This window comes from Gracilinanus agilis, chromosome 2, assembly GCF_016433145.1.
Source record: "Gracilinanus agilis isolate LMUSP501 chromosome 2, AgileGrace, whole genome shotgun sequence".
In the NCBI taxonomy this organism is placed as follows: Eukaryota; Metazoa; Chordata; class Mammalia; order Didelphimorphia; family Didelphidae; genus Gracilinanus; species Gracilinanus agilis.
This window is the reverse complement of record NC_058131.1, coordinates 120,493,208-120,515,381: the sequence shown is the minus strand read 5'-3', so window position 1 is coordinate 120,515,381 and position 22,174 is coordinate 120,493,208. Positions and strand designations below refer to the sequence as shown.

The following is a 22,174-nucleotide window of genomic DNA, read 5'->3' as shown; positions in this document are numbered from 1 at the left end:
TCCATGACACTTATGGTTTCCAAGTATCTTGGATCTTTTATGTTCTTTTATTTCCTGAAAAGTAATTAAAATAAAAATGAGAATGAAATCCAACTAAAATGTAATATTTTAGTGGGACAAACTTCTTCACTGGCAATATGTACTGTATCAATTCTTGTAAATATTGTCCCTGAACTGCTAATAAAAATATTTAAAACATAGATCTACAACAAATTGTGTTGCAAATCAGTTTATCATTATCTTGTATAAACCATGAAAATTGGAATCATGTGAGCAGAAGGTTAGATTAATTCTCCATTCTCATTATAAGCACAGGTGTAGCACAAACACCATGTGAAATAACTAATTAAAATGGGGGGAAAATCTGCTTTTTCATTAGCTATCTTAGGTGCATGACCAATTTGAAAATTATTTAATATTAATACTCTGCATATAGCAAAAGCAATTTTCATAGTCACTGACAAAAGTAATACAGTGAAGAAATAACCTATCTGTGGCATTGTTGGTAATCTATAAGCTGCTAGAGGGCAGGGATTTTGTCTGCCCAATTTACTTAATATATTACTTGGTCCACAGCTATCCATCCATAGCAAGTATTTAATAAATGTAATGTATAATGATGATTTATATCCCACCTATCTTTACTATGCTCCTAGCATTGGGAAGATTTTATTGATCAATTGGTTTTTATATAATTAATCCTAGGAATGCTCCTGTGAGGTGGGTAGGAAAAGTTATAAATATGTCCATTTCACAGTGGGTAGTGTCTAATGATTCATAAAAAAGTTGTATATGATAAAGTTGATGGTACCCATCAATAAATTACCTGAATGGTTTTTTCCAGTTTCTGCACTTACACAATTCACCTCCTTTTGTACCGACTGAATACAGGTGAAAATGGATTGAACTGGTAAGGATTGGTCCATTCCCATGACCATGGTGGCATCCTTAGTTTTCTATCCAACTGATAGAACCAACCTCAAAATCTCATGTTCCTACTGCCTTCTCCATTAATGTTATTTGCATTCAATCTTCAATTAATCTAACTGCAATTTAACATAAGTTCTAAACTCACAGGGTTCACAGATATGATGTAAGGTACATGCTGCCATGTTCTAAATAAGTACATAGATTGTTCAACATGACCATTTTAGCAAAGAAAACTATGCCTTTGTAATGGCCATTTTTTGAATGAACCTCTTCATTGAGAAACATTTCCCTCAAAATCGGAAAATTCTTCCAAATGTCTTTAATTTAATATGATATTGGTAAATACAAATAATTGTAATATTTACACTTCTATAAATAAATCATTCCTTGATCAATTGTCATTTTAAAAAAATGAAACCAGTAATTAAGCAAATAAATAGAAGGAACAGATTTGTTTCCTATGTGAAGCCATTAAATAAAACCCACAGTATCCCCAGACCTCTTTCACAACCATCATAAGAATTAACTTCTTTAACGCACAGTTTCTTAAACATTCTCATAGGTACTTTTTGTACTTAAGTACTGCTATAACACAATCATGGGTTTAGATCACTTCAGGGTGAATTCATATACAAAAACATTTTCCTTCTGGGCAAAGTAATAAAATGGCATTCTTGCTCCTCCCACTAGAAGTCAAACTGAGGTCAGCTCCCCATCCCTGTATCTGTTTAAATAAACTGGTCCAGCTGTTTGTTTCCAAAATGCCCTTTAACCTTCTGTCTCATCCTCCCTGCCTTTGTAACAGAATGCTTTCCTTTGCATTGGGGTAGCCTCTTAAGCTACCACAAATTTTTTTAAAACCAAACAACAAAAAACTTCCTTAAAGTTTTCTTTTTATGAGCCCAATTAATGTTAGTTTATAAACATCAACAAATTCTTATGCTTCCTTGTTCTCCTTGGGGATAGAGGAGAAACTCAACAGAGTACCTTTTTCCAAGCTTACACATATAGCTCTTAATTAAGACAGTTCACAGATGTTTATGTGTAGTGGTACCCATGCATATGAAGACATTTTGTCATGTGAACCCAGGAATAAACTCTACTCATCAATAGAGGAAAATAGAGTCTGGTGCAGTGACTCCTCTCTGCCCCAACTGAATAAGCAATAAAGTAATAGTTGGAAACAAAAGTGTCATAAATTAATTTATAGCCACAAATATACATAAAAACATCACTCACTCTAAGTGTGAGTTTCCCATGCTACCTCTCTCTTGTTGTGAAGTTCTACAGGTTAGAAAACTTAGAGAAAAAAATCAAAGAAACTTAATTCCATATGTTTTATAGTTTATGTTCATACTATATTCTCAGTCGACCCCAGGTCCCCAAATCCAGAACTCGTTAGTTTTGCTTAAAGAGGCTGCCATATTTAGGAACTGGCTATGGGCATGTATTGTTTGTTCCTAAAAGTTCACAGTGGATAGTGATGCGGTGAGTAGCCAGAACCAAATCAGATGCTTTAAAAGCAGGCTTCTTTGACAAACTATTTGCTTGTGAACCAGCTATTCACATATTGACTATTCACAAACTGAATAACTTGAATGTCAAAATGGGCTTTCTTTGAGAAAAAAATCTCAAAGTACTTATTTTCACTTTTAAAAACTCACTTTGTGAAACTGGGACAAATGATATAAAATAATTAGATTCTCTAAACATTCTGAACCAGAGAAGAACTTGTTTGCTTCCCTCCGTTTATACTATTATGGCTCAGATTCTCTTCCTAAAATAAAACACAAAGCCAAACAAAATGCATAAATAACAAATTAGTTAGGTTTATAAATTCACTCATGTCAAAGTCGGTTCATATATGATCCTTTTTACTTAGTGATCATTTAAAAGAATTATATCTTATGGCATGTGTGTATGTATGTGTGTGTATTCTATGCTAGGTAAAGATAAAAAAAATTCTTTTTAAAAATAGCTTATGCAACTTAATGGAGAGATTGCTGGAGTCGGAGTCAAGAGTATCTGGGTTCAGATTTTGGCTCTGATAAGTCTCAGTTGGGTGACTATTAACAAATCAGTTCGTATCTCTGAGCCTCAGTTGTCTGATCTGTTAAATTGTGAATAATACCTTATTGGGTGTTATGAGGATCAAATAACATAACATATGTAAAGTATTCTCAGAGTACTATATGAATATCAACTGTAATAAAGTTGAAAAATTCCACAGTCTCTGCTTTCAAGGAGTTGGAGGTTGTAAATTGGGTAAGATCTCAAAGATATCAGATTTAATACCTTCTGGAAAAAAATCCATTTTATATAGTAAAGGTGACTGGTAAAATATACCTCTTAGTTTGCACATCAAAGGGAAAAATGGACTTTAAGCAGCAGAAATTTCTGACCAAAGTAAAAATCCATTTTTAAGTAAAGAGGTAAAGTAGATATATAGTTGGCCTCAGATGAATAAGATACTAAAATAGGCAATCAAGATATCAACATAACAGAAATTTCTTTGGGTCTTTGTCCTTAAGGGGCTTACAATCTAGCTAGGGAAGACAGCACATATATGATATACACATATGCATTCATTCCATATATGACATACAGACATATTCATGTATAACATGCATGTATGCACACAATAAATACAAAGTAATCGGGAGGGGTAGGTATTGGCAACTATGGGAAATAGGAAATTAGAATATAGTGCTTGAGTTAAATCTTGAAATACTCTAAGGATCCTAAGAAGTAAAGGTGAAAAGGCATAGAGGACAGCCAGGTACAAAGGCATGGAAATGGGACATAGAATACCAAGGATAAGAAACAACCAGAAGGCTTGATATTGTAATGTATGTCTGCAATCCCATCAATTTGGAAGACTGAGGTTGGCGGATCACTTAAGTCTGGGAGTTCTGAGCTTCAGTGGAACTAAAGCCAATCAAGTGTTCACATTAAATCTACCACCAATATGGTGGGCTCCTGGAATGAGGGAACCATGAAGCTGCCTAAGGATCAGTAAAGTAGGTCAAAACTTCCAATGAATACTTGATACTTTTCCAGTCTGGACAAGGTAAAGAAGGAAGAAAGAAAGAAAGGAAATGAGAAACAATAAGAAGGCCAATTTTGCCATATTGGAATATATGTGAACGAGAAAAATGTTTAATTATTAATCAATAATTGTTAAGCACCTATTACATGCCAGGCATTATGCTTGGTCCTGCCAATAACAAATATAAAGAACGAAATAATCCCTTTATACAAAGTGTTTTTGTACTAAATTGGATAGAAAGGGGCTGGATTCCTGTGCCAAATAAGAGTTAATATAAGGGCTTCCAAAAGCTATTAAAGCTTATAACTATACTAAGACTTTGGGGACACCTTGTATTTGATTTTTTTAGGAAATAGACAGCCTCTTGAGTTACTACTTTAATTTTTTCCCAGTGCTCATTCAATATTTCTTTTCTTAAAAATCTTTCTGTTTTTGATCATATGCATAATTTTCTAATCAAGGCCCAGTGATGTAGCTGTCTGAACTTGACCTTTGGTTTCTAGTTCATACTTCCCATTTTGCTCTATTCACATTCAATGCTTGGATACCTAACTTTTGTTTCTTCTAAGAATAAGCAGGGATAAGGATAATCTTTTCATTTTTGAAGCAATTAAAAAAACAGTATTTAACCTTGGTTACACATCCAACCACAAGGTATGTTTTCCTAGTTTTATATTCCATGACAGATGACATCTTTCATAAATATCTGCTCTTTTCATACCTCTTCTCAGGGTACCTTTTAAGATCCTTTTGTGATCTTCGCTGATGTTGATAAGTGAATCATACTTTCAAAATTGTTTTTATGATTCTTAAATAAATTCTGTTTTATTGGGTTGTATATATATACACACACACACAATATATATACAATACACAACCCAATTGATATATATATATATATATATCAAGAAGCCAGTTTAGCCTTTAGGCTTCTTGATATACTTCCTCCAAGCTTTTTTGTTTTTAAAGATATATTTTTATTGGGTGTGTCCTACCTTACTCATTCAACCTTCTCTAAGAAAAAAAAAATCCCAACACTCCCAGTCTCCAGTTGCTCACAGGATTTCGTACACTATTCCATATAATTTCACATAAATGTGTGTGTGAGAGACAGACAGAAAGACAGACAGACAGAGAGGAGGATGGGTGAAGGAGTTTCATCAGAATTGTTGTTATTAAGTCTTGAGAACCTCAACATCTCAATCGTTTTGAAACATCATAATATACCTGATGATTCTTGACTTATGAAATCTAAGAAAACACATTATTTCTATGCCATGAAAGGAAATATTACTGTTAGAGTTTTTGTTTTATACCATCTTTCACTCCAGAAAGTATCATTTAGGGTTAATTGTTCTTTATAACTACAATTACACATATTTACATACACTAATAAAATACACCTCCATACATTCTTTAGTAAGGATGCAAATAAGTTACCAACAACAAAATTAAAGCCTGCAAAATGATGTGTATAAGTATTAAAATAATATTTCAGAAAGCAATACCATATATTCTTCAGTCACTACTAAAATAAATACTCTCTTTAGGAAAAGTTTTCACTCTTACTTCAAATACAAATGTTCTCTTATGTGAAAACAAGAAAAAATAAGCCTCAAGAACTGCTGAAGTTACTAAAAAACTTTTTATTTTAAAATTAGTTAACACACTTAATGACCCATAACTAGCAGGCATTATCATCCAAGTTTTCTGTACTCCCTTTCTTTGTGAAATAGGGCTTCAAGACACTCAAGAAGGTTGACTCAATCTCAAGTCAAACCTTATGAAATCATGTTTTTGGCAACATTTCTAGCTTCCTAATATCCTCCAAACTTCAGACAGTTCCAAGACTGTAATACATCACTGACAATGCTGGAGGGAGATTTGAGGGGGAGAAGAGATAGGAGGGGTTGGAGGTGGGGCACAATGAAAGAAAGCAGGAGGGAGAGAAAGAGGAAAAGAAGATATGTTCTACTACTCACTCACTTTAGAAATACAGTACTAGAATTTACTCAGATCACAGACAATCCATCAATCAGAGATATATAAGATGATTTCCCTTGAAGCTCAGTTTTGCTTCTTTGGCATTAATGGAATCAAGTATTTAGCAAATTATCATAGGGAAGAGTAGAATTATGTCAGACAATAAAGAAAATTAGTTACGTGTGAAATGCTCAGCCAGACAATGAATTTTTGAAAAGAACTAAACTACTGACACATTTGATGCAAAGTCATTTTAAAAATACTTATACTGCTCTTCATTTTGGGTTTTGAAACCTTAACTCTTTTATTACCTCATATTATGCATCTTACTTGAAAGCAAGATTAAAAACATTTTATTCTTGAAATCAAATCCTTCTAATTAATCTTTTTTCTTTTTTCTATATAGGAAATCAGGCTAGCTCTTATTTTTTTAATAGTGGGGACCCTTCTTAACAATGCTTCTTTTCCCCTCTTTCTACCATCATTTGGAAACAGAGGTGAGAGTGGCTAAAAAGCATTGATAATAAGTATATATAATAAAATCACTTATAATAATGGAATATATTTTATCTGAAAGCATGCCCAAGTATTACTTTGGAATTTAGAAGAAATAATTATATGTAGGTTCCATATGAGAAAAAAAACACCTCGTGAACTGTAACACTGAAGTTTTTCTTAGTATAATGTATTAGCAATTTAGACACTAACTGTATTAGTAAAGTACTGAATTTTTCTCTTACAGAAAATATTCTAATAAAACAATTGAAACCAAAATTTTGTCCTTAGCTTTCTGCTCGTGACTGTACAATATCTCCTTTAGCAAACACATTTACTTCCACCATTTCACTTACCACTTCTTCTTTGTGTATAAGCTCTCTAAGTTTGTCACTCCAACTCCTCTAATTGCCTAATGAAATCTTTACCTGAGTCTGATGAGACCCTCAAACTCAACATGTACAAAACTGAGGTTCTCTCTTTCCCTCCTAAACCTGTTCTGTTCTCCTTATGATATCACTCATTTCTGTCAGTGGTACCACCAGTCAATCTGTATCTCAATGTCAAGTCCATGATATCTTTGACCCTTCTTTTCCTCTCACTTCTCATATTCAATCATTTACCACTTAATTTTATCTCTATCATGTCTTTTACATTCACCCCACCATTCGCCTCTCCTTCTACCTTCACCACCCTCATTAGCGTCCTCATTACTATCCATTTGGACTAGAGTAATATCCTCCTAACAGGTCTTCCCATTTCCACTCTCTTTGTCTTCCAATCCATCCTATACTACTGCTAGAGAAATCTTCATTATGCATCGATATCTTCATGTCTCTCCTCTGCTTAAACTCTTCAATGGCTCTGTATTGTACAGATTAACTATAAATCCCCCTCATAATTCAGTCCTTTTCCATACTTATATTATTGCACTATATATGCTATATATTCTGATCAAATGGTTTGAGGAATTCATGTTTTATCTCTTACACATCTCTTGAAGTCTTCTTTACTCTTTTCCCCCTGTGGATTCCTCTCTACCTTTAAAGGCTAATTTAAAAAGGCAATATTGCTTAATGGATAGAGCACTGGATTTGGAGTCACAATGAGTTAGGTTCAAATACTGTCTCAAGCTCTAATAGCTACTTGTTGTGGTTAAGCTTTTTCAATTGAATACTACTCTTCTTGACCCCATCTGGGGTTTTCTTGTCAAATATTGGAGTGGTTTACCATTTTCTTCTCCAGCTCATTTCACAGATGAAGAAACTAAGGCAGAGTTAGGTGATTTACCCAAGGTCACACAACTACTAATTATCTAAAGTCATAATGGAATTCAGAAAGAGAAATCTTCCTGACTCCAGGTCCAGTACTCTATCCATTGCACCACCTAACTGCCCACATCTTATTAGTTATCTGACCCTATAAATCACTTAACTTTCTTGAGCTGAAAAATGAGGAGGCTGGACTCAACAGTCTCTAAGGTCTCTTCCACATTTAAATCAGTGATCTTGTGATCACACACCACCTTCTCCAAGAAGTTTATGGCTCTAAAGTTTAAAGACACCTCAAAGGCTGTAGAATCTAACCCTTTCACTTGAAGATAAGGATACTGAGGTCCAAAGAACCCCAGTGACTCATCCTGGGTTATATGGACAGAATTTGAACCCAGCTCCTTTGACTTCTGAGGCAGTATTCTTTCTACTGTATCACAATACTTTTCAATCTTCCTTGATCTCCCATATTTGCAAGGGCCTTTCTGCATGTATATAGAAGAGTATTTCATTTTGAATCTATAGGAAAAATAATAACAATGACTGACATTTATATAGTGCTCTATGTTTTGTGAGATACTAATAGCTGAGGTTAATTCTTCTGATTAAAGTAAAATCTCACTTGATCCTTATAATTACCTTGTGAGGTACATATCAGGGGCATTATTGTTCCTATGTTATATATGAAAAAGTCAAATTTCAGAGAACTTAACTGACTTGCCCATAGAGACATAACTAGTAAGGGCTAGAAGCATAATTTTATAATATAAGTTCAGGACTTCCCTGTCTACCATATTGCCTTTCCAATGAACATATTGTGTATTATTATGTCTTACAAATCTAGTCTCCTGATTTAACTCTAAATAATATCCAAGAATATAGTATCATACCTTACTTAATCCAATATCCCAAGTTATGTCTGGTCACAATTAAGAATAATATCACTAATTCCATCCCTCCTTTTTATATGTTTTCTTTTTCTTAATTCACACCAAAATAATTAGTCAAATTCATTAGTGTTAATCTGGTAGATTCATAATATAGTAAATCAAGTAGGAATATCAGACAGCTTCTGGTCCAATCCCTTTCCCCTACAGATTGCAAAACTAAGCCCAAGAGAGGTGAAATACCAATGTTTTTCACAGTGTGCCTGCCTATACCTTAGCTTAGAAACTAAGCTAATAGTGACAGGATCTAGATTGGAATCCAGTTCTCTTGACTCATTACATGGAGTTTCACAAGCTTAGTCAAAACCTGCTGTCAAGACCACATGCACATCTGCCTCCTAACTTTTCCCCTCAAATGCATGGCTTTGAGAATATCCAGTCCAAAAATAGCTTCCCTCACTAAATAATATAGTTCCCATTTTTATAACCCTTCCAAGTTTACAAAGCAACAGCCATGTGAGGAAGAGAGTTTGAGTAGAATCATCCCCATTTTATACAGGTTTGGAAACTGATCTGTCTGCCAAATTTTACCTAAAGTGATAGAGCTAGCAGATTGCTCCAGGACTCAAACCTAGCTTGTCTGATTCCAAGTTCCTTCTGCCAAAACACGTTTCTTCTTAGCTAAATGCAACTTAGCCAGGAAAGCTAGAATCTATCTGTTTTGGCTGTCCGAGGTAAAGCTCCTCAGACTACTCAGCTCCAATATGTTTTCTATTTTACCATGATTATTATTCTAAATCATTTGCCACGACTTTTCCCCAAACGTACACATGCTTCCCCCCTCAAAGCACAGGAAAATTCTGTTTCTTCCTCTTCAAAAAAAAAATCACAAAATTTGAGAGCTGAAATGCCCAGAGGATTTATTTACTCCAAAAGCCAACCAAGAATTCTCTCTCCCTAGCCTCCCCACCAAAGTAGGCATTTAGCCATTGCTCAAGACCTCTGAAATAGAGAGTGCAGACACCTGACTACATCTCCAGTGAAGAGTTATCTTACTGGCTTTATTTGTGAATAACTTGATTATCCGTTCTTAATGAAATAGCTAACAGAAGACAAACAAAATCTCCAGAATAAGCTATTGCAAAGATGTGAAATGTTGACTTAATTGGTTCCTCATGCTAGTTATTTATTCTATAGAGGACAATTTTCCAAACCAATTTGGCCATGGGATACTTTAAAGTTGAACATATTGAAAATCCATAAATATAGGTAGGATTTCCTAGAAGTATAAGCACCCAGAAGGGAGGTGGGCTAGGTATATTTTGAAGTAAAATATAATAAATTTAGCTTAATTTCCTCCTGAAAATTACTCACATATACAAATTCATATATTTGATAAAAACCCAAAATATTACTGTTGCTTAAGGAGCTCAGGCTATGGGAAGAAGTTTTTCCAAAGTTAAATAAAAAACCTGGATTTAGAGTCAGGGAGGATTATTTTTAAATTCCAGCCCTGCCAAATGGCTGTGTGATCTTAGGAGATTCACTTAACCTTTCTGAGCTTCAACTTTCCCATCTGCAAAATGAGAATTTTAGACTATATATTCTGTAAAAGACTTTCTTTCCTAGGTCTAAATCCTATGACCTCCTTTTCAGTGCTACACACTCCTCACTTTTTTTTTTTTTTTTGGCATTAAAGGTTTTTGTTTCTATTCTCAAAGTGTCCAGTGTCTACCTAGTTCTGCAAGGTCAATTCCTCAAGTTCACCAAGATAGCATCTTTTTAATCCAAGGCCAAACCCTTTTCCTCACAGTAGCCATCATCTCACTGTCTTGGCTAAGTCCCACTTAGGCAGGCCCCTATGGCTACCTGGTACCCCCTTGTACCATGTGATGCAATCAAAGATAAAAGGTCTGTTCCTTATACTAGAAACATTGCTATGCAACCTTTACCTCAAGCAGATTTACTTCTCAACTTGTATAAACCCTTCCTCCGAGAAGAAAGAGCCTTCTGTCTTCCTGTGTATTTTTTAACATCATCATTACTAATGACTTGTATATATCCACCTCCAGAGAAAAAAATATATTATTTAATATAAACATCTATCTTTTTGTTCAATAATGCCTTCTGTAGTTTGGGGAGAGAAAAGAGTGAGAGTCACTTGGGAATTTTAATGTTAACAAATAAAATGTAAAAATATGTAATAATTACTAATATCAAATTTTTTCACATGCCCCCTTGTTATATTTCTCAAAGTACCCTAGTTCCATTGAATAAAGCTTAGAATATAACTTTATAAATAATATCTTTATTTCTGGAGGTAGAATGGAATATGAACGTGTTATTTATCCTAATAGCTATAAATTTCAATAGAAATGCAAAGTATGCAGTGAGAAAATGTCATTTTTATACTTTGTTCTGTTAATGAAGGCAAGTTATTATAATAGCCTGACTCTTCCCTTTATATTTCAAAACAACAGATAGGATCATATCTAGAACTGGGCTATCTTGTCCTTCCCTGCCACACACACCCTTCTCTGTTTTACAAATGAAGAATCTGAAGTTTAGGCAGGTCAAGTGATTTCTCCAAGGACATAAAAACAAAAAAGAAAACTAGAATTTGAACTCAAGCTCTTGGATTCCAGAGACAGTTTCCTTTCCACTGTACCACAATATATCATTTTCTCTTTCTGATGAACATGACATCCTAGCAATTTTTGGCCATGGAAATACCTTTCCCCTCTTCTCTGGTCAGATAAGGTCTTTCCAATTTCTCTTCAAATATAATCTTCATCCCACCATTCCTCAATACACAACCAGGATGCATTCTTTGTCCCCTTTCCTAGATCCCTGGATTTTTCCCCATCCCCTCTTCTCTTTTGTATAAAACTTAACTTTTGTTGTCATAACCCTTATGTCAACAATGACCCAAGAAATGGATCAAACAGATGTGGTTGTGGGGAAGCAGGCATTGTAATCTGTCCAGCAGCTCATGTCCCAGGAACTAACAAACAGCTGCCCTGTAGCAATCAACTCCACTTCATTAGCCTTTTCTAGATCTGAACTAATTTTTTATTTTCTGAGTAGATTTCAAAAATTTTATTCGCTGTTTATAATTTTAATTCTCGAGGAATGCTATTTTTAGAAACTACTGATTTCAAAAATTCAATATTAAGCCCAATCCCACTTCTGAAAAGAGATTAAAATCACTCTAGGGCTATTGGAATTAAGTTTCACTCCCAGGGTCAATAATTTCTTAGGCACCTTGAAACAAAAGACTTAACGTGCCTTAGGAAAGTAAAGAGTTGTCCCCTTCCTTATCCATGGAATCTCATATTTTTAGACTATTGTTCCCTTAGTAACCTCCAGTTAAGAAGATGGAAAGGAAAAGGAAACCTGACTATCGATAGGATGAGTAAAGAAAGAAAGGGTTTGTTTTCTTCCTATTTCAGATTTTTTTTTATTAGATTAGGAGTAGAACTAATTTTAAAGACTGGTTAGACTTCTGGGTCATACAGATATGCACACAACCCTCAAAAGACAATAATGACATTTGAGGCAGAACAACATGACAAAATCTCAGCTGTTGTGCCTAAGACTGGAGCAGGACATTGTTTGGTTTGGTATGGCATTATTTCTGACTGAATCATTTTGAGGTTAAAATATTGTTTTTTGCTTTTTTTAAAAAAAAAAAAAGGTCTTATTCTCCCATCTGAAAAAGAAAAATCCTAAACTGACACGGAAAGCCAAAGCTCAATTTAACAGGAGCATCCCGGGTTGGAGCCAGCACAGCCTTGGCCCTCACAGATACTTCCTTCCCCTATGCCTCTGGCTCCATTTCATTTTTGAGAAGAGAAAATTGTTTTATCCAACAAGGAGGCAACATTTGCCCCATTTTTAATATTTCAGTCTGACTTTTTAACCACTCAAAAATGCAGTTTGTTTTATGTAGGCGCAGCCTGAAGCAAGTTTATGATGGAAGTGAGAGAGAGGGTCTCTGAGGGCATGGTTCTCAGCTTGTTGGTGCTTCAGTTCTCAGTGGTTAATCACTATACACCAGCCTCAGCAACTGTTGACACAAAATAGGTGGAGATCAGGTCTGTGCAAGCAGAAAATACCAGAAAGGCAAACTATATGTAAACACACTTCAGACAGATTTGACAAGAATAGACCTAAACCTGACTTGCTAGGAAACAGTGAATTCCCCTTTCTGCTAGGGCTGTTTCCCCTAAGACAAATTTCTTTTCAAAAGAAAAATAGTAACATTTTAGTACTGAAATGTGTTTACAAAAGGCACCCGAGCTGTTTGTCCGTTTGATTCACATAGGGAGAGCCTAGAATATGCTCCTACATGCAGAACTGGTGTAACGTAATCAAGTCCTTCCACTCCAACTTGGAGTTGAGCCAATTTTTTTAAAAAAAATGAAACTCAAAAGTTATTTTTTTCTGACCCATAAAACTTATTCAAAGGAGCAAATGTATAACATTTAAATAGTCTTTTAATCTGACACCTGACAACCCATTAGTTATAGATTATTAATGCATCGATGAAAAAAAGTTTGTCAGGTACAAAATTACTCTAGAAAGATTGAATGCCTGAGGAAAAAACAAATTTTGCTACACAATAACTTTGGAAATATCAAGCCTATTATCTGTCATGCTCTTCTCACAGAAACATATAGAAAACGGCTAAAAGAGCGACTGATTTATGTTTATTAGCAAGTTTAAAATGATACAGCATGTTTTTTTTCATGTCCTGTGATTGTATTTAATTTAAACCAGCATATATTTAATAGTCAATGATTTGCTTGTTTGAGATGTAGAAAAGTATTTTTTAAAATAGATTTTCCTGTTGACCTTCTATCTTCCAAGGGCGTGAGTGCTTTACTTCTGGGCAACCTAAATTAGATTCAATCAGGCAGTGAGGTGGTGCATTGAATAGAGTGCTGGATTTGGAGACAGTGTAAACCTAAATTCAAATCCAACTTCAGACTCTTAGTAGCTGTGTGACCACTTATCCTCTGTCTACCTAAGTTTCCTTATCTGTAAACACGAAAATAGTAATAATAGCACTTACCTCCCAGGGTTGTTGTGAGGATAAAATGAAACATTTGTAAAATGCTTTGCAAATCTTGAAAGTGCCATATAAATGTTAGCTGACATGAATGTCCACTAGCACCAAACATACTTTATCCTAATGTTTTTGATTTCCCATTTCTCCTCTTTCTTGCAGTTTTCATCTTTTCCCCAAATTATATAGAATCAGAGGATTTGGAATTAGAGAGGGATCTTAGGGTTCTCCTTTTACAAATTAGAACTTAGAAACCGAATCTGAGTGACTTAGTCCATCACAAAGTTTAACTAGAACTCGGGTCTTCTCTTTGCTTCCCACCCACTGTACTTTTCACCAGGTATTAGTTCCTCCCCTTGGGCTCTCTTTGAAATATATTTTTGTCCAGCAACTTGAAAGAGACTTTGTAACTAAGGCCTTAAAATGACCGACTCTGTAAACGACCAGTCTCTCTAAGTGGGATCTCCTCAACCTTAATTTCTCTCTTCCTTCTTGAAATGTGATAGTTCTTTCTTCACTGATGCTTGCCACATTTTACTCAGCAAATACAGTCAAATGAAAATGAAAGAGATTAGATATTTGTAATTGAGAAGACTAGGGGTTTTGAGAATAACAAACCTAAGGAATAGTGTGTTGTTATAAGAGGCAGCTGCTGACCTTAAAACCCAGTGCATATTGCTCCAGGTAGTCCATTGACTTTCACCTTGACTTACCAGGGATCATACTTATTTTTGACATACATGACATAGAGTGAATCAGTCTCCCAACTAACCCAGCCCAATATCTCTTTTGAGATGCAGCTCACCCTGGGACCCTTGAAGTCAATCAGTTCTCAAAGTACTCTAATAATTAAAGAAGTTCCTCCCGCCCATTTAGAGGTCTGTGGTCTTGGGCTGTCTTAACCAAGTTGTAGAAGGCAGCAGAGAAAACCAGGCAGTTGGACAATGCTGTAGACAAACAAATCTATTTCTTATCTCTCACTGAACCCTTCCTCCTCTCCAGTTAGACTGTAAGGCCTCAGGGACAAAAAAGGAGAAGGATTCTTTATCCACCATGGTTCAGGAACACCCACCACCTTTTGATGAGGGGTCTTCAGGTGCTTCAGAGTTTTAATGAAGTGATCTGCACAGTGGAGAAAAGCCCCTCTGTAAACTTGCAATGTAAAAATAGACAACTGAGTACAACTTTAACTGGCTATGCAACCGTTTTCAAAGAGGATTGTTTTACTGGAAATTTTAAAATCTGCAGACAAAAGCAGTGTCTTATGATGAACTCCTAAGATTCTCTGACATGACAATACCTGATGGTTTCTAAATTCACAGCTCTTCTCCCTGCGAGCTATTTGCTCAGCTTTTCTAATAATACCTTGGTTTCTGGCAGCTCTCCAGGACTGTCTCAGGCAATATGCAAGCTAAACATTTTTTGACTGATTTCAATATTTTTTTATGAGTAACTAGACAGCATTTTATCTAGTGAGCATTACTGATTGCTGTAATCTAAGCACAGAGCAAGAGACTGTAAACATAATGTTATTATTACAATTGACATTCAAGGTGAAAGGCATAACAATTAGCTAAGACTCAGTGGAAAAAATTAAATGAAATGTGTTTGGGGCTATTCTCTCTATTTTCCTCTTTTTGAAAATAAGGCACCTGTTACTCTTATTTGTTCAGTTAGAAAAACCTAATTCAAATTTAGGTTACGTAAGTTCCTAAGGATACAAAAACTCAGATCACCTGCTTAACAAAATTACTTTTTGTGCACTTGCTCTATCCTTGGATAATTCCCAGATATGGAAGGTTGACTAGATCTCACTTTCACTTTCTTGTTGAATAACAAACATATTACACAGTACTTCTTACATGGTATGCTTTTTTTCCTACATGCTTTCCTTGCTTTTCTGTCATGTGTCTGCTTAACTTTATTGACAAAACAATCTATGGTTAATGTTTAAACAGCATCTGTAAATGTATTATTAAATTATAGCAAGAAGAAAAAGCAGAACAATTCAGTGGAACCCCATGACCCTTGATTGATTTTTGGATCACAGAAGTTGAAGGGATAATTTGTGAATGTTTTAACATTTACAACTAAACAGGCACCTACAGTTACTGGATCTCTGATGACTTATAAAAGTATTTCATAGATTATTGCAATGATTCAAAAAGAAATCTGATCTTTACTAGTTTGAACTGTTTACGATAATAAAAGGGATTCTATTTTCTTAAAACAAACTCCCATTCTACCTGCCAGTAGTATAAAACTACTAAAGATAACATACTTTTTACTGGTAATAAATGGGAAGCAATGCCTGAATGCTCCGCCGTTCTGAAAGCAGTAAATGAAGGAACTTAGGAAATCTGGTATGAGCACGAAATCTGCGAACTGTGCCAGAGTAGAAGCTCCCATACAATGACATCTCAGACGGTAAGATGCTAGGTAGAATTTTATATACATATTGATAGAGAGTAATTTTCTCTCCACACACAGACTGTATTTCACATGTGATAGACTTTTACACATAAAAACCACATTGCCTACTCAGAGCATAAAGAAATAATCTTTTAACATCATTTCCTTAATGGCAGGGGGTTTGGCTGGAGACGTAGTAAACAAGGGAACTGTAAAGATGGTTCAGTATACTCTGGACTAGATCTCTGCTGAGTTAGTAAGTGATTGAATCACACTTGCTGAATGGTCCAATCATAGACTCCAACTTTTTATTACAAGAAACACCTTTATCTTCTACTCTCTTCCTTGAATTCTCCCGTCTACCACATTGGTACAAATAACCTGTATATGTGTACTAGCGTTATATATGTGCATATATATGTGGGTAAATCATACTGGTACAATATAGATTTATACACACACACGCACACAAATATACACATTTTATTGGTGATGGTGAATTGTTTTTCAGACGAGTCTGACTCTTCTTGACTTCATCTGGGGTCTTTGTGAAAAAGATCCTGAAGGGGTTTGCCATTTCCTTTTCCAGTGCAGGGGAAACTGAGGCAAACAAGGTTAAATGATTTGCCCAGGGTATCATAACTAGTAAGTGTCTGAGGCCAAACTGGAACTCTGGAAGATGAGTCTTTCTGATGGCAGGCTTGATATTTCAATCCTCTGTTCCATCAAGCTACACACACACACACACACACACACACACACACACACACACACAGGCATACGCATGTCTATATATGGCATTTTATTTTACTATTCTACAATCAAAGTTTGCATTTTGAAAGGTACCATTAGCCACCAGAGGAGTTCTGTATAGATTCAATATTTTCTCTGCTTTCCTATGAACATTCTGCTTAAATAGTTCTAAGGGGTTTGAAAACACTACTCCATCATCCTAAAATCACATTTTATTTAAATTAAAATGATAAAAAGCTTAGGTATATTAATGAATAAAACAAACTCCTAGCTTAATATTTAATAACCTTTCTCTGCTTGTACAAGTCTGCCAACTTAAAAAAAAGGTAAAAATAAAGCTATCATTGATCATCTTTTGATTGATTACCACATAATGGGAGGAGGGAGTCTGAGGAAAGGAGAAACATATATATGCTATTTTTAGGCTGTAAGTATCTATTTCAAAAAATGTTTTTCATGGTGGTAAGGTAAGGCCTATACTCACACTAGATATAGTCAAGAATTTAGTAAGTATCACATTAATTGCAATAAAAATACATTTTTTGTCTGAAATTTTAATTTTAGCTGCCTCAGTTCTCATAAAATTTGCTAGTATAGATGTGGGCCAAGATTTGTGTTTGGTAAATTTTACAATCTATAAATCATATCTCAAATTACAGTAACAACTACCCATGAATCTTTTGGGGTACTTTCCTCTTTGAGTAGTGCTCTAGGCAGAAAGCAGTAGCTTATAAAGTTATTTTACTTTTGCTCCAGTTTTTTCTTGTATTTGAACATTTCCTATTGCTTTTTATTGTGCATTCCATTCTCTTCAGCCTAAGAACAAGTATTAACCAAGAGAAGAAAAACAAGATTTTGAGTTCTGAGAATTCATATTTAAACAGTGCTTTATGGTATATGATGTACTTTCCTCCTAACAACTCTATGAAGTTAGTATTGCAATTATCAGTATTCCCAAATAATAGAGGAGAAAACTGAAATTCTGAGAGATAGGTAACAGCCCATGATCATCTAGATAGGTATAAATATTTAGAGCCAGAATATTAACTTCTCTTAGCTAGGTATATTTGTAAGGAATTTAAAGTAGGTCTTACAAAAAAAAACTAAAGGAAGGCTGAAAGAAATAGAATATCTTTATTTTTTAGTTCCTAAATTAACATTTTTTATTAGAAACTCAGAATTTCTATTCTGGGCTAATGATCTGACATGCATTTATATTTTTCTTGCATATTATATGTATTCTCATATGCTATGTTGCTGCCAATAATTTATGACTGATCTGTACCCAGGCTGCCCTTCAGCATTTTATTTAATCTCTGCGACTGTGATTTATAATGAATCATCATTACTATAAAAAACGTACATGTGTGTTAAAGAAGTTTTCAGGAATCTAAGAGGGAAGGCAAAAAATTTAGAAAGTTGTCACTGCATAACATGATGGCAAATTGATGAAAAACTACTATAAAATCTATATTTTGCCAGAAGTAAGCAACTTGGGTTCTCTTTTAGATAAATATTCTATCCATGACCAAATTTTTAAGATGCCAGAAACCTTTTACATTCTCCCTTATCATTAAGGGAAAACAAAAACTCTTTATTGGTTATTTTCCTTTTTAGTCTATGAATGTGATATGATTATACATTCAGTCTTATCATCAGTCTCTTTAGTATCCTCGCTGGATGTTTTCATTTTCATATTATGGAACTTTTAAAATCAAAACCAAACAGTAGAATGTCCCTTTTTACCAAACATGAGTAAAAACATTCCTGTTCTACTAGTCAAATTCAAGTGATTTGAAGAAAATTCTATAAACAATGCATTTATATTTGAAGCAACTGTCAAACTCGGGACAATGACATAAAAACAAGCCAAATTTATGTGACTTCTATAAATATATCATATTTACACAGAGAAAACACTAATAATAGGAAGATGCTAGATTCATTTTCTTAAAGTAAAATCAAAATAATTTTTCACATGCTTAAAGTAACTTGTTTAAAAGTTAAGATCACAGTGAAATTGACAGTATAAGATATTTGTACTTCAAAAATTTATTTCACAACTTTTTTTAAATAATCTACAACTTTTGGAAATCACATAAGAACTTTTGTCCATGCCTCTTTTTCCAATGATAGAATTATAAACAAAAATACATTAAAGGAACTTTTTTATTAGATTCATGATTCTTAACTTGATCTGGAGAATGGAAGGAAAAAAAAAAAACAACCTTTTGCAGCATTTCTATAGAGTTGAGGAAAATGGCACTGGTAACTTTCTCAGATTCACTAAAAACCTATCCTGTTCCTTTACCCACATAATTACTGCCCATGAAAATCAGCTTCTAGGACAATTGGTCACTGGTAGCTAAATTTATAGATTAAGTTTGCCAGCAAACATTAGGAGAGGAGATATGTGCCAACATACCACCTGAATAAGAGAGAACACTTTGTTTTTCTCATTTAGGGAATTCACTATGCTCTTTTTTCCCTTAATCTCTGAGCATTTCTCAGGGGGCATTTTAAGTTCATATGACTCCTGTATGGTATAAAAGTACCTAACAGTCAACATAAATTAGAAGAATATGCAAATGTAGAAGCTGACCTAGAAAACATGTCAACCCCAAACACATTTTAAAAGAGAAGCCAAAATCTGTGATTGTAAAGGGGCTTTAAAAATAAGATGCCATAGTAACTTAGCACATGTACACACACACACACACACACACACACACACACACACACACACACTAGCATGATGCCTAGTAACCTCTTTAGATATTACACCCAGTACTCTGTTCCCTATCCATTGACTAAAAGGATGCAAAAAAGGGATCTCCCAAGGCTGCTGTAAGGTCACAGAAATTGATAACCCTTACAAGCAATGCAGTGTGAGTCTGTCTGTGTCTCCCAGATAGTGCACTTTGTAAATTAATCCTCCAAAGGCAAATATATTGTAAGTAGCTCGTTATCTCCAAAGTACTAAATTGAAGAATACATGGGATTATATTGACAGAAATTACATTTTCTGTAATGGGGTTTAATATATCTGAAATCTCTCCCATAGGCTCCTCGTCTCTCTAACAGAGAAAGATTTGTTAATGTAGGTGCATTGGACATCTAGAACAAATTTATTCACTAAAATGGATTAGGCCATGTAATCAGTGATTTAACAATATTAATCTCTGACACTTATTGAATGGGAAAAAGAAGAATACTTTCATCCTCAAACTGGAATTTCATGGGATTCTTTCCCCTCACTGGACTTTGGGCCTTTTCTGGGTTTTACTTCAAAATGGATAAGGTTTCTCAATCATAAACACTAATCTAAAAATATTAATACGATTAATCAGTTACACTTATTTTAGAGGATATTCAATTTCTGTACCCTCCAAAGAGATTTTCTGAGTTACAATATAAAACTTTGTTTTCAACACATTCACATAAGGCAATAAATCAGACCTTTCCGAAACCTTGTTGTCACACTATACAATGTCAGTATAATATTGGTGGCTACTTAGCATTCAAATCAAAACTTAAACATTAATTTAGGGATCAGAGCACACATCCCTCAGAGGGATCAGGTTTTGAATAGCCTTCTTCAAATGGAAATTTTAGAATTTCTTCCTTTCAATATTTTGGTCATAAAGGGAAGAAAAGTTTCCTTGGCAAAAAAAAGAAACTAGATTCTGTCACCACATGAATATAAGCTCGGCATAAGAGAGGATGAATTTGGGGGTTTTCTAAAAAATACAGATTTCCATATTTCTTGAGTTGTTGACTACTGGAGGAGAAAAGAATTAACCTAATATCTTTTTGGACAAGTATTTATAGTTCCTGCATTAAAATATGTCCATTATAAAAGTTAAAATCCTTTGTGCTCTCCACATAGTGCCTTTGGTCAATGAATGTAGATGTTTTCACCTTTGCATCAACAAGCCACCAGGGAAAGCTGCAATGACTGGGTGTGTCTTCTTAATGCAAAACATTAGCTGCAGGTTGCCAGAGGCTCGAATACTGATTATGTGTAAACGTCAAATTACTTACCAATTGTTCACTTGAAGTATAGTGAGGCCCGTGTCTTGTGCCAGCTGCTTTTTCTGTTCTTCAGAAGGGTAAGGATGCTAAAAGACAACAAAAATATATGTGTGTATCAGACAATATTTAGGCCATTTTGTCAATAACCTAAGTGCCTAGTGAAGTCTGTAATTAAAGGTGAAAATGCTGAGGTGTGTCACTCTTATTAATGGAATACTACATCATCTAATTAATGGCAGTAAAAGACAAGCCAATTACAAAGATTACTGAAGTGTATAAATAGCTACTTAGGATACTTGCAGTACCTTGATACTGAGTTTATCCTTAATGGGTTTATTTGTTGCAATTCAAAGTTTAGTACAGCTTTTTCTATGTATGCATGACTAAAAGTTAGTGGTTTGTCTTGCTTTACTTTGTACTAGGACTAGCAGAAAAGGAAAATTAATTTTGGCACAGAAATAGCCCATAGATAATAGCATTTTTTAAAATTTAAATTTATTTGTTACAATAAAATACTCAGTTAACTCCTCCCTTTCCAGCATTTTGAAAGTGAATAGAACCTTAAAGATCAACTCTCATTTTAAAGTAAAAAAAAAAAAAAAAAAAGCCAGGGCCCACAGAAGTTAATGAACTCCTAACTCTAGTACTTCGTACACTGTACTACATTGCTACTTAGAAATGCCCAGAAGTAGAGCTACCTTTTAAAAAACACTAACAATTTCACTTTGTGTTAAGTATTCCAAAATAAACATCAATTGAAATATTTATCCTGTGTGTCAATAAATGCTAGCATCTTCAATATAACTCAAAATAGAATTTTTTAAAAAGGCTATTATAATTTGCTTAAGAATAAATAGCAAAGTCTTCTTATATCAAACTCAAAAATAATACATAGACATAAATAAAAATGAATACCAGGGGCAGCTGGGTTGCTCAGTGGATTGAGAGCCAGGCCTAGAGACGGGAGGTCCTAGGTTCAAATCCGGCCTCAGACACTTCCCAGCTGTGTGACCCTGGGCAAGTCACTTGACCCCCATTGCCTACCCTTACCACTCTTCCACCTATGAGTCAATACACAGAAGTTAAGGGTTTAAAATAAAAAAAAAAGTAAAAAAAAAAAATGAACACCAGACAAACAAGTTACAAGATCAGAAAAGGCTATGTTTAAATCATTATTTTTTTAAAAAATCATATGATAAGCAATGTAAACAAATTATAGCACAATTACTCCTATTAATAATTCATATATCATAAACAGAAGTCCTATGATTGAAAGGAAAAGGGTGGC

The 22,174-nt window shown here is 34.5% G+C and overlaps 1 protein-coding gene across 1 annotated transcript in view; it reads right to left on the bottom strand.

Moving 5' to 3' along the window:
- MEIS1 (Meis homeobox 1) overlaps positions 1 to 22,174 on the bottom strand; it is a 153,947-nt gene that overhangs the window by 5,892 nt on the left and 125,881 nt on the right. The window contains exon 9 of the mRNA XM_044663392.1: positions 20,896 to 20,972. Within this exon, the coding sequence (XP_044519327.1) occupies positions 20,896 to 20,972 (77 nt within the window). The remainder of the gene's footprint in view (positions 1 to 20,895; positions 20,973 to 22,174) is intronic.